The sequence below is a fragment of the Athene noctua genome, chromosome 1, assembly GCF_965140245.1.
Source record: "Athene noctua chromosome 1, bAthNoc1.hap1.1, whole genome shotgun sequence".
Lineage (NCBI taxonomy): Eukaryota > Metazoa > Chordata > Aves > Strigiformes > Strigidae > Athene > Athene noctua.
The window spans coordinates 22050974-22063085 of NC_134037.1; the positions used below are offsets into that span (position 1 = coordinate 22050974).

Sequence of the window (12112 nt, forward strand, 5' to 3'; positions counted from 1 at the left end):
AACTAGAGAAATTAGGGAAGACAGATTTCCCATGGATATTTATATGCAGGGCCAACAAAAATAACCCTACACATTTTATAAAAATTTTTCTATAAAAGAAACTGGCTAAGAATAGAAAGATATATTTAAACCATTTGAAAATCTTATTTATCAGAAACCTTCCCTACCACCAATTTAGAATAGCATGCAATAAACATTAAAATCATAGAATCATAGAGTCATAGAATCGTTTAGATTGGAAAAGACCTTTACAGTCATAGAGTCCAACCATAAACCTAGCACCTCATACTCTACTGGATTCCACGGGGCATGAAAAAAGTCTAACTTTAATGACTTATGAGGCATTAATAATATATTAACCAAGAGCCTGGAGGTTACATGCAATTTAAAGTAAAGGGCAAGAATGCTATACAGCATGTTAAAGTTAAATTGCCCAATTAGAGTGAAAATACCTATGCACTTTTAATCCCACTCAGAATTGCATATGTACAGCATAGATATTTCTAATACACAGTAGTCTAGTAAGTCCCCAAATCCTAAATACTTTTCAGAACAATTTTGATTTCCTATAGAAAACATAACCAATTTTGACTATGTATATTATTTTTAAAGAATCATCATAAAGCACCAAAATGACACAAACTGCCATCATATGTTCCTAAATGCTACTAATATCCCAATTTAGTGATATCTCTGTATTAATGTTTAATTATCTGACCTCAGATGTTCTGCTGCTTGTAGCATGGGTGCTGCAGGATGATAGATTTATAACCACCAAGATACTCTAACATGAGTGGCATTTCCAGGACAAAAACTTATTTGTGCCAACCTTCCATTTTGTAGGTCAAAAGTGCCCAAGCTTTTGCTGGACCAGGAAACAAAACTAATTTTCAGATTAAGACATGCATATATTTCAACACTGACTACAAATGCAGGGAAGGTGATACACATAACAGATGTTTAATAAATCAAAATTGAGGTGATGAACATTTTAACCTGTTTCTTCTCTAAACAATCTTTTACTTCAGACTGGTGTCCTCCAGGGTAAACCAGCTGATGGGTAGGTTTATGAGTTTCTGAGCAACTTAAGTGTGTTGAAATAGCAGACTAAGACCAGATATGCAACAGTATTTAGAAATGTACCCAATTTAGAAGTGTATCTAAATGGTAACAGTCTTATAGGAGTCTCTGACTACAGTAGAAACTCGGTAATCATACTACTGATGGCATGTCAGTAAGCATCCCCTATCTCCAGACACAGACTGAGCCTGCAGCTCCCAGTCAGGCAGCCTCCAGCTCACTGGGAGGTTGAAGGATGTTTTGGAGGATTCAGGACTCCTTAGGACAAGAAAAACACTCCTATACTTCCATGATCTAACTCCTTTTTAAGATATAAGCAGTCATGTCTCACTTTAGAGAAGAGAGACATAGTGATTCAGGAAAAACATAGTCAAATAGCACTTCTGCAGAAAGAAAGTTACAGAGGATGACTCATCTCAGCATATTTTGATTCTGGGCCCATCAGTGAATTCCAGCACTCGTAGCACACTCCCAGGCTCTGATTTCCTACACGAGGTGTTTCACTTGGTGTTTTTTAAAAGAAAAAAGAAAAAAGACATTCCTGACTCGTGCTAAAACCAAGTCTACCCAGGGAGATTCGGAGTAAGAATTACTGTGGTTAAGTTTTAGGCAGTTATGACCTCTACATTGTTCCCTTAAGAAAAAGGCATGCAGGCAACCCTGCAGAAATGCCATGGCTTATTTCTGGGATGGAACTGGGGGTGCTGGCACCCATCATTTGCAAGAGAATATGTTGTTGCTCCACTTAATAGGTTAGTTATGATCACTGTTACTGTCATCATAGAAATAACATTCCAAAGTTTTCACCTGGGACAGTCAAAGTATGGAGAGGGCTGGAGAAAGAGTATATATTAGTTGATAGCTACTTTGGATCTGACATCACTTAAGAAGGACAACATATTCAGGGCAATGTTAGAAATCGCAAACGTAATCAAGTTTTGTGTTCTCACACAAGATTTGTTTTCAGAAAGTGTTGAGATCATGGGAGCTAAGGCTGTGACCATTATTCTTGTAAGGACAGTTAGATTCTGGTGGTCCTCTTACACTTGCCAGTGTACACACCTACCCAAAACCTTCAGCTGAATGTAACTCAGGGCAAATCCGACAGATTTTCCTGGTCCAGCTGAGAAAGTTGCATCACAAAGAGGGGGTAGTCCAAGAGCTGTGGAAGTGAGTCTTTCAGACCAGGGCAGAAACGAGGCTTAGTTTGTTGAACTTGCTTCTTCTTTCCGCTTCCTTTCCCCTTCTTTTCCTTTCTCCACTCCTCTCACTTCCCTGCCTTTCCCCTTCCTTCGCTCCTCTCCCGAGCTGCACGCTCTCGTCCGTCTCTGGGGGTACCTTCGCCCCTTTCCCTTCCCGGGGACGGTAGGCGAGGGCCGGGGAGGCGCTGCGAGCGGGGGGCGGCGGCCGGGCCCCTCTCCCCGGGGCGCGGTGCGTGCGCAGGGCGGCGCGGAGCCCCCGCGGCGGGGCGGCCGCCCAGCCCGCCGCCGGCCGGGGCGGGCCCACCGCCGTCCCCTCCTCCAGCCTGCGCGGGGGGACGGGATCGCCCCGCCGCCGAGCAGAGCGGCAGCCGCGGCCGGGGAGCGGAGCGGACTGCCGGAGCCCCTCTCCTCCTCCTCCTCCTCCTCCTCCTCCTCCTCCTGCCCCGCAGCATGGCCCGGCGCGGAGCGGCGGCCACCCCCGGCCTCTGCCTCCTGCTCCTGCTGCTGCTCCGCAGCGGGGGGCTCGCCCCCCCCGCCGCCGCGCAGCCGCCGCCGCCGCCGCAGCAGCGCGGGAGCGTGTGGTGCCCCAGCCGCTGCCTCTGCTTCCGCACCACGGTGCGCTGCATGCATCTGATGCTGGAGAGCGTCCCCGCCGTGTCCCCCCAGACCACCATCCTGTGAGTAGCCGGGCGGGGGCTGGCGCGGCGCGGCGAGCGGCGGCCCGGCGGGCGGGGAGGGCCGAGCAGGAGGAGGAGATACCTGGGGTGGGAGGCACTTTGGGTGGCGGCGGAGCCTCAGCCCTTTGTCTGCGGCCGGGGGAGGGGGGCTGGACCCGCGGCGGGGGCTCTGCGCGGGCGCCCCCCCCCCCGCAGCTGCTGGCGGGGATCCTCGGTGAGCGGCGCGGCGGGGCGGACCGGGGCTGCCCGCGGCTCGGCGGGGCTGAGCTGGTCTCGCCGCCCCCCGGCCCCGCTGCCCGCTCGGCCCCGCGGCCGGTGCCGGGGGTGGCGGTGCCCCCCGGGCCGTGCCCGGCGTTGGGGGCGGGTGGGGCCTGGCCGGTGCCCCGAGGTCTGCGGGGACGGCCAGGGGTGGATGTGCCGGTGAACCTGCGGGCACTGTGTCCCGGCTTAATCGTCCCTCGAAGGGTTTTGCTGCTCCCTTAGGGCCCTTCTGGAAAGCGTACTCGGTTGGCAGCAGGACCAGCAGGGCTAACAGATGTAGCACTCTGTTCAGGCACGGTGGGCATGCATGAGCAAACCGGGACCCAAAACCTGGACCCACCGAACCCGGTTCCTGCAAAGGACCGAGGACATGTGACTTTACAGGTCTCTGCGCTATTTTTAAATTCAGGCACTAGTGTGTCAGTTGAAGTGCCCGGCCTTTAGGCTGGACCCCGTATATAGGGTCCAGTCACTATTTTGAGTAGGATTGTGTTGGTAATGAAATTCAGTATTGACAAGGATTAAAATTTATTGCATTCACATTGATTTTCCTGAAACAATTACTGTTCTAGCCATAATTGCCTGTAATAAGTGCAAAGATCTAAACGAACATCACACGCTATTTTGTTTCAAGGCTTGCTGTGAGCAAAGGATTTGTTCCACTGACCTGCTTATATGTTACTTGGGCTCAGAATGCTCTTGGCACTAGCCCTGTCCTTCCCTTTACACACACGCAGCCATGGAAGCTGAGCAGAGCTTGAACCTGGGAATTTTCTGCGGGGCCTCCTGTAATAAATTGACTTGTGACTTTGTCAGGTATTTTCGAAAGGGATCTATAAAGCCTTGGTGTGTTTCAGCTTCCAAGTATTATTTAATGTGAAGAGTACAGTCATTTAACATTAACTGAGTCCCTCTTTGGCAAGAAGCGCAGCCCTTTGGCAGAATGGGGTTAGTCCTGCAGTACTTGTAAACCTTTTAGGGAACAATACAGGAAGTGGGTGGTTAATGTTTCTTACATCTGCAACAAAGTACATTTACAGAACACCTTTTGCCTTGACATTACAGGAAACTGTGAAAAGCTAGTTTTGTGAATCGTCTTAAATGTAAAAAAAATAAATAAATCTTTAGAGTATGGTCAAGTCTTAATGGTTGGTTTCATGTTAAAGGTAGAAGGGCCTGCAACAGCAGAAAGAATCAGATTAAACCTAGCCTGGGTGGAGCTCCCCTTATGGTGGGTATTTATAATCTTGCAGTGAGTCAGAGGAGAATGTGTGAACAATGCATCCATTATACTCGTCTAACCCCACTAATATATCAAATTGTCTAGTATCCCAAATCTGAATTATCATTCTGGTATAACAGAAGCTACCATGCACCAGAAGTAATGCAAAAGAAGTTAAAAAACATTTTTTTAGCTTCATTGAGAACAGTAATTCTCAAAATACGCCTGCAGATGACCAGCATTCTTCAAAATAACAGTGGCCTTACTTGTCATCTGGTAATGCATATCCTTGTTCTTCACCAACCAGCTAGGGGAGGACTGTTATAAATAAAAAAAAAATAATTCTATGTCTGTATCTGTAAATGCAGTTACTCCTGCTACAGTTCTGCTGAATGGCTATGAATGGGGAGGAGATGGGCCAGAAGATAGTCAGGCAGTATGAATCTATGGGACAAAGAACAATGGTACAGTTTATTTAGTAATCAGTAGGTTGAAGGTACCAATTACACATAAATATCTTACCTGTTGCATATGAATTGCTTACCTTTAGCTGCAGGATGTACTTTCAGAATAATTATTACATGTCTTGAGGTACTCCTTGAATTACCAGAGGGTTTACCACTGATTCTTTTTTTACTTTACTGCTATGTAGAACTGCAGTTCTTTTTAGGCATGAAAATACAGAGTTATTTAATCTCTGGTTTGACTCTCACAGTTTGTCCTTCATGAGGAGCCTATATATTAAATGTATTTTCTTTAGTAGTAGTGTTGATAACTAGATAATTAGAAATAATGAATTCATTTCAGTTGAACTCCTTCCCCTTTAAAACATGGATTTATTAGATCCTGCAGAGTATGTTGCTGATGGGTTAAGCCCATTTTCACCAGCATTGGTAAATTCCACATTCTTGTCTGTTTTATTTCTTCCTTAGGACACAGATTGACCGTGCAGAGTAATTTTGTAAAAAACCATCACTGTAAGTTCTTTGTTATTTACAAGTATGCAGTTACATTAGTTTTCTGCTGAGCACTGGTTCTGAAAACTGTCCCATTTTGGAAGCTGAGTTGACTTTGCTCTACTTCACATATAATTTGTTACATGGATTAAAACAGCATGGGGCCCAGATCAACAGTGCAGCCAAATGTTTTTCCCCACATATCAAAAATGTCTACTCCTAATCTCAGGCTCTCTTTTGAGAACTGTTCATAACACTGCTAGTTGCTGACCTTGCCAGTGCTACTTCTGGCTGTACATTTTCTCACTCTCTCCTGCTTCCCCCACTTTTTGGCACTTCCTCCTTCCCTGCTGCAGGCTGGGATCCACAGCTTGCATTTCTTCTGCACGGTGGATTCTGCCAGCTTTGAAAGTGCTTGTGGAGCCTTATGTAAACACGTGGTTTTACCCAGTGAGATTATTGCCCAGGGTCTTTGTGAGACTAGGGCATGCATCCCGGTCAGCAGGTCCTGTGCTGACTTCCCTTAAGAATGGACACCCACCTCCAAAGCAGTTTGCAAACCACTTCATGCTTTAAGTACAGTCCTGGAAGTTTCCTTTCATCTCTGACTAAATATAGAGTGCTCATGTATTCACGGAAATTGCTGAAACATAGTTATATTAGACCATTTAAATGGCTGAGGAATGTAAAATTCTGGATGCAGTACTATTGCTCTCCTCTCTTCCCTGAATTGTATCCTCTCTTACATTTATTTAGGGGATTTCTGTGTTTTAAGGCCACTTCAGTTCATGGTGTTTGTAATTCTGACACAGGTCCATTGAGTATTGATGCAATATGTTGCTATTTGTATCTTGCATAAACATGATCAAAATCCAAACCTGTCTACGGAACTAGTTACACATACTCAGACCAATACTAAAATTTGTTCAAAGTTTTTCTTGGCAGCACCTGGATGCTCTCTGACTTTTTGCTAGCTGTACAAGTGTAATTGTACTCACTACTATTGGGTCTCACAGTCTGAATAAGAATATAAACTAAATTTCTGTTATAAGCAGAAAAGGTAAAAATTGTAAAAAAAAAAAAAAATCACAAAAGAAAGTGGACTTGGTTTGCACTAAGAATTACATACCAGTTACTGAGGAAAATAATTATTTTTAAATGTCTCTTGTACTAATATTTGCTATGGGTAGTTATTACTTTGACTCTCCTGGATATCAGTTATGAATAAAACACCTTTTCAATACATGAGTATAAGTTTAAGTGATCAGATCTTAATGGGATTTTTTAAATTACCATCATTCCTGGTGAGTAACTTCTAAAGATAGTCATTGAAATTAAATTGAAGGCAACAGTCTCAGTATTGCTGGTTATGACTTTTGTTTATATGTTTCCAACATATTCTACAAATTGGGTAGTGTACACTGCATACCTATTTATTTATTTATTTTAATTTCTGATTTGTAGTGTAAATGTCAGGGATCCATCCAAAGGGAAAGGGGAAAGCCTTAGTTATCCATGGTGACTTTCTAGACAGCTGTATAAGAAGTACTTGGGAGAACTTTGTAGAGTAGGGGTGATGTTTGAGCTCGATGATCCCAAGCGTCTCTTCCAACCTGAATGATTCTATGATTCTTACAATTTTTTCATAATTCCATAAGAATTATTGTGGAATCTGATGTACACTGCCAGTGCCAGTAAAAAGCATGACTGATGCATTTCAAGAGCATCTATCTTAATACAATTAAAAAAAAAAAAAAGTGAATTACACAAATCACACATCTGTTTGGAGTATACGTGAATTACCAAAGAGAGAGGGGCAATGGAAACATAATGACATTTTACATTTCAGTGTTGATTTGTGATAAAATTATGCCTCTTTACAGAGGCATTTAGGGAAAATAAATGGGTGGTATGTATGAATTCTGTCAGTGCAGGAGTCTCTGGGCTGTCATAGCAGAAGGATGCATGATATTTGCAGATCTGTTTGCAAACGATGCATTATCGGTCAGCAAACCACCAGCTGATTCTCATCTGAAAAAAACAGGATCCTTGCTGTTGATCAGATCTTTGAAACCCTTTTAGAAAACTTTCAGTAGATTAAACAATTAAGACAGCAAATTAATACACCTCGACACAATGAAGGACAAAGGATTGTAGTCTCAAATCTGGACTGTGAGTAAGCTCGATCACTGCTAGGCATCAATTTACATATAGGAGATAGCTGAGAGATATGATACTGATACAAGGTTTTAGTTAAGTTAGAGATTTGTATATACTTAGTGTTCAAAAAAGAACAGATGCTGAAGGTTTACTTGAACTGTTTGAGAATAACTGAATACAGACACAGATCTTGACAGACTCATGGCTGAGCAACAGACCACATTAGATATTTCCCTGCATTACACAAAGCAGGGGGAAAGCATAAGATTATTTAAATAAAAATTATTTTAGGTCTTCCTTCATGGAAATTTTATGACCAAGTGCAGAATTCAATTTAAAATTAAACTACCTACATTTAGGTCTCTATGCACCAGAGTCTACCACCATGTTTTGTGTCTGATCTTCCCTTCTAGTGAGTATCAACTTGCTCCCAACAGATGTCTCAGATAGCCTAGGACACCTAAACCAACAGCAAGCACCACTGTTTGGACAACTGAATTAAGCCGCTACTGTTTGGGAAGTTTATTCGTCCTCCTGCCTTCTCCAGCAGAGTGTGTTGACTAGTCTTCTGTTGACAATGAAAGAAGTTTAAACATCTTTACGTAGATGTTGATATTTGTCTAAACAAAAGCCTAAAATATTTTTCAGAATATAATGTTTTCGTAGTATTTTCGATGGAAAGAAGTTACTTGCAAAAATTGGGCTAAGGAGTCACACACAATACAGAAAGTAACTTTAAAGCATGTTAACTGTTGCTACAAGGAGAGTATTTCTTCTACATTAAGCCCTATTCTCTGAGTACCAACAAATCAAATGGATACTGCAAATGATACCAAACCTCCTCAGCAAAGAAGTGGTGGAGGGTGTGTAGGATGTGGACATTGCTAAAGCCCCATGATGGAATGAGCCAGGACCAAGGTATGAATGTGTAAGGACGCATTTGTAGAGCTTGCAGAATATGCTTGGTTGTTAGCAGGAGGCAGAAGGGCACAATATTGACAAATTGTTTGACATTTAGCAGGAGACATTAGGCAAAGCTGCTGAGGAATGCAGCAGAAGGCCCAAATGAGTCTTCGTTTCAAAGAATGTATCTGCAAGTCACTAGATCCACTAGTGGGAAAGTATTTTTGTTATCTCAGCTGCAAGTTAACCCTCATCATATTCTTTGTTGAAGAATGGGAAAACATGTGGGGCAAAATCATACCCATCCTTTCCTGCAAGTATTGTATCTTACATTCATCAGAGGAATACATTATCTTATGTTTCATTTAATAAATATAATTTCTGGTTTTCATCTTTTTTACTAAGATGTATTTTTGATCAGTAAATACTTAACATTTGAGTGTTAAAATGCTAAATATGTATTTATTTACGGAAAGATGTTTGTAATGCTTAAACCAAAGATCCATTTGACCTAATATCTGTTCTTTGAGGGTGACTGAAAGGGCAGTTTATAAACAAGTAGACAGCATAGAGCAGTAAATAATGGTTCATCTCCATAATAATTTGCATCTGAGGGATTTTGTGGACTAAAGATTATTTCTATATTATATGTAAATCTTGATGGATTTCTCTTCCACATATTGTTTAACCTATCTTTTTCAACTAATTTAGCTGTAACTTACACTGATAACTTTTGGTGACAAGGAGTACCACACAAACTACGTGGTGTAAATTGCTCTCTTCTTTTGTTTGAAGCCTGGAAGTTGCTAGCTTCACTCGGTGTCACCTATTGCTTCTGTTGGAAGAGACAGTGAATATTCGATCCTTCTCTGTCATCTCAATGCCTGCCATGATTTTATGACCTTTGATCCTAAGCTTCTCCATTCATTTCTTTTTAAAGCTGAGGATTTTTCCCACTGAAAGGTTGATGTTCTTAACTTCTCATCATCTGAACTACTCCTTCCTCACTCTGCTGTGTTTTGAGGTGAGGGAATTATAATTTTCCCTAGTATTTACATGGACAGGTGTGGTATGTGGGCTAACTGGGAATTTATACAGCAGTGTTAGGATCATTTCTGTTTTGTTTTTTTTTTTTTTTCTGTTCCTATCCTAATAATTCCCAATATCATATTTTCTTCTCTTGAACTGTTGTTTTACTGGAATTATCAAGGGTAGCTTAAGATCCTGTCCATAAGTAGTAACGATCAGTTCTAGGCCTACCATTTTATTTGTAAAATTTGTTTTTCTCCATATACATTACTTGGTATTGCTATCATAGAATGGTTTGGGTTGGAAGGGACCTTAAATATCATCTAGTTCCAACCCCCCTGCCATGGGCAGGGACACCTTCCACTAGCCCAGGTTGCTCAAAGCCCCGCCCAACCTGGCCTTGAACACTGCCAGGGAGGGGGCAGCCACAGCTTCTCTGGGAAACCTGTGCCAGTGCCTCACCACCCTCACAGTAAACAATTTCTTCCTTATAGCTAATCTAAATTTACCTTCTTTCAGTTTTAAACCATTATTCCTCATCCTGTCACTACACTCCTTGATAAAGGTTCCTCCCCGTCTTTCCTGTAGCCCCCTTTAAGTACTGGAAGGCCGCTATAAGGTCTCCCCAGAGCCTTTTCTTCTCCAGGCTGAACAATCTCAATTCTGAGCCTGTCCTCATATGGGAGGTACTCTAGGCCTCTGATCAACCTTGTGGCCTCCTCTGGACTTGCTCCAACAGGTCCGTGTCCTCCCTATGTTGGGGGCCCCAGAGCTGAACACAGTACTCCAGGTGGGGTCTCACAAGAACGGAGCAGACGGCGAGAATCACCTCCCTTGCATTAGGTCTGCATTTTAATAGCCATTCATGGACTGTTGACAGGTCTTTCTGCTGTTCTTCCTAGTCAGACTTTGTTAAAATAGATTAATATCATAAGCAAAACTTTGTTCTCTCTGTTGTTCATCTCTATTCAATGTATGAATAAATTGAACAACCTCTGTGAAACTACTGGTGACCTTTACCCTCTATGAAAATTTGCCATTTACTACCAACATCTCTTTATATGCTCATCTGGGCTGTGTAGGATATTTGCTCTCTAACTGTTTCAAAAGACAGCTAATTCCCAAAACTGGGAGTATGGGCTGTGGTCAGCACAAGATATTTTCATTTGTTCTACTGAAATGTTTTAGAAAGCTATGAAGATTATATAAGTCAGTGGATCGCTTGGTATTGTTGTCTAGGCCCTCAGTTGAAAATCATAGTTTTAAACATGTTTTTGCCTTCCTGGTTATACTAACAGATAACTCCAGTGCCTCTACTGTTACTCCGTTTTCCCAAACAACAGCAAAATTAAAAGTGACAAGTTATGTCAATTTTCATTGTTACTTTGGGGGATTTAGGGGCATAAGAGACATCAGTTAAGGGATTTCTGAGTAGCAGAGAGAAACATGGGATTACTCACTGGACAGAGTAAGAAGTAGATGCTTGGACATGGGTAAATAAACTTTCTCTCCTAAATCCCATAGAAGGCTGGTGAAAAACTCATCAGGGAGACACCTATCCCTTGCATCATCAGGAGGTTCTGGATCTGAGACACAAGGAGAAGGGTGACTGTCTCATCTAACATTGTGGTAAACACATGCATGCTTAAGAGAAAAATAAGACTAATAAATATTTCAACTCCTCCATTTTTCTGAGTAGCTCTTACTGACCTCTCTCCCAGGTGAGGTCAGTGCTCATTAAGAGATGAGGTGGGGATGTCATTAACCAGCAGAAAACTTGGTCGTTTAGATATTAAATGTTAGGCTGCCAATGTGTAGTTATAGATTGGCTTATAAGTAAACTAAATTAAAAGGCTGAAAGTCCAGCAGAAAAGAAAAATAGAAAGTATAGCCAGAAGAGGACAGAGCTCAGGGTAAAGATAGAAGGAAGCTGTGGGAAGAAAACAAGCTAATAAAATGGAAGAAATTTCTATTGCTATTACGACATGAAAAAATAGCAGACAACTATTCAGAAAATAACAAAAGAACAGAAATAGTGCATGATGTGTAAAAATTGCATAATATTTAATTTTTTTAATCAAAAAAATCCTTTTACAGGAATATTTTTGCCATGTATAATGGGTAAAATGAAAATGCTAGATGAATGTTTTCAGGCCCCAATTCTGTTTTGAACAATTGAAAAACAAAGTGTAAATTTTCACCCATTTTGATTTATCTCTCAAAATGGTGGGTTTTTTCAGTTATTTCCTTCTGGATTCATATTTCTGAGACTTTCAAAGCTTATTGTAGCTTGTTTACAGTATTCTTCCCCACTTCATATATTATTTTGTGATCGAATACTTTGTACACTCTAGATCTCAACTCGCAAATGTGAACTTACACTCAGCTTTGTATACATGAGTAATTCCCAGGCTTATGATTCTTCCCGGGCTTGGACATTTGCTGCGTCCCTTTCCAGCAAGCCAGAGTGTTTATAGCCTTATAGGCTAACACTTCGCTTACGGAAAAGCTCCATTTATAAAGGTGACATTTAAACTCTATATCACATAAGCTAAATATTTATAGTTGCTTGTTCTTTTGGAAAAGTTTATGGATAAAAATAAGGTAATATTTTAAATACTT

The 12112-nt window shown here is 41.8% G+C and overlaps 1 protein-coding gene across 1 annotated transcript in view; it reads left to right on the plus strand.

Moving 5' to 3' along the window:
* Window positions 1-2732: 2732 nt before the first annotated feature.
* PXDN (peroxidasin) overlaps window positions 2733-12112 on the plus strand; it is an 87639-nt gene continuing 78259 nt past the window's right edge. Inside the window, exon 1 of the mRNA XM_074895707.1 lies at window positions 2733-2959. Coding sequence (XP_074751808.1) covers window positions 2733-2959 — 227 coding nt within the window. The remainder of the gene's footprint in view (window positions 2960-12112) is intronic.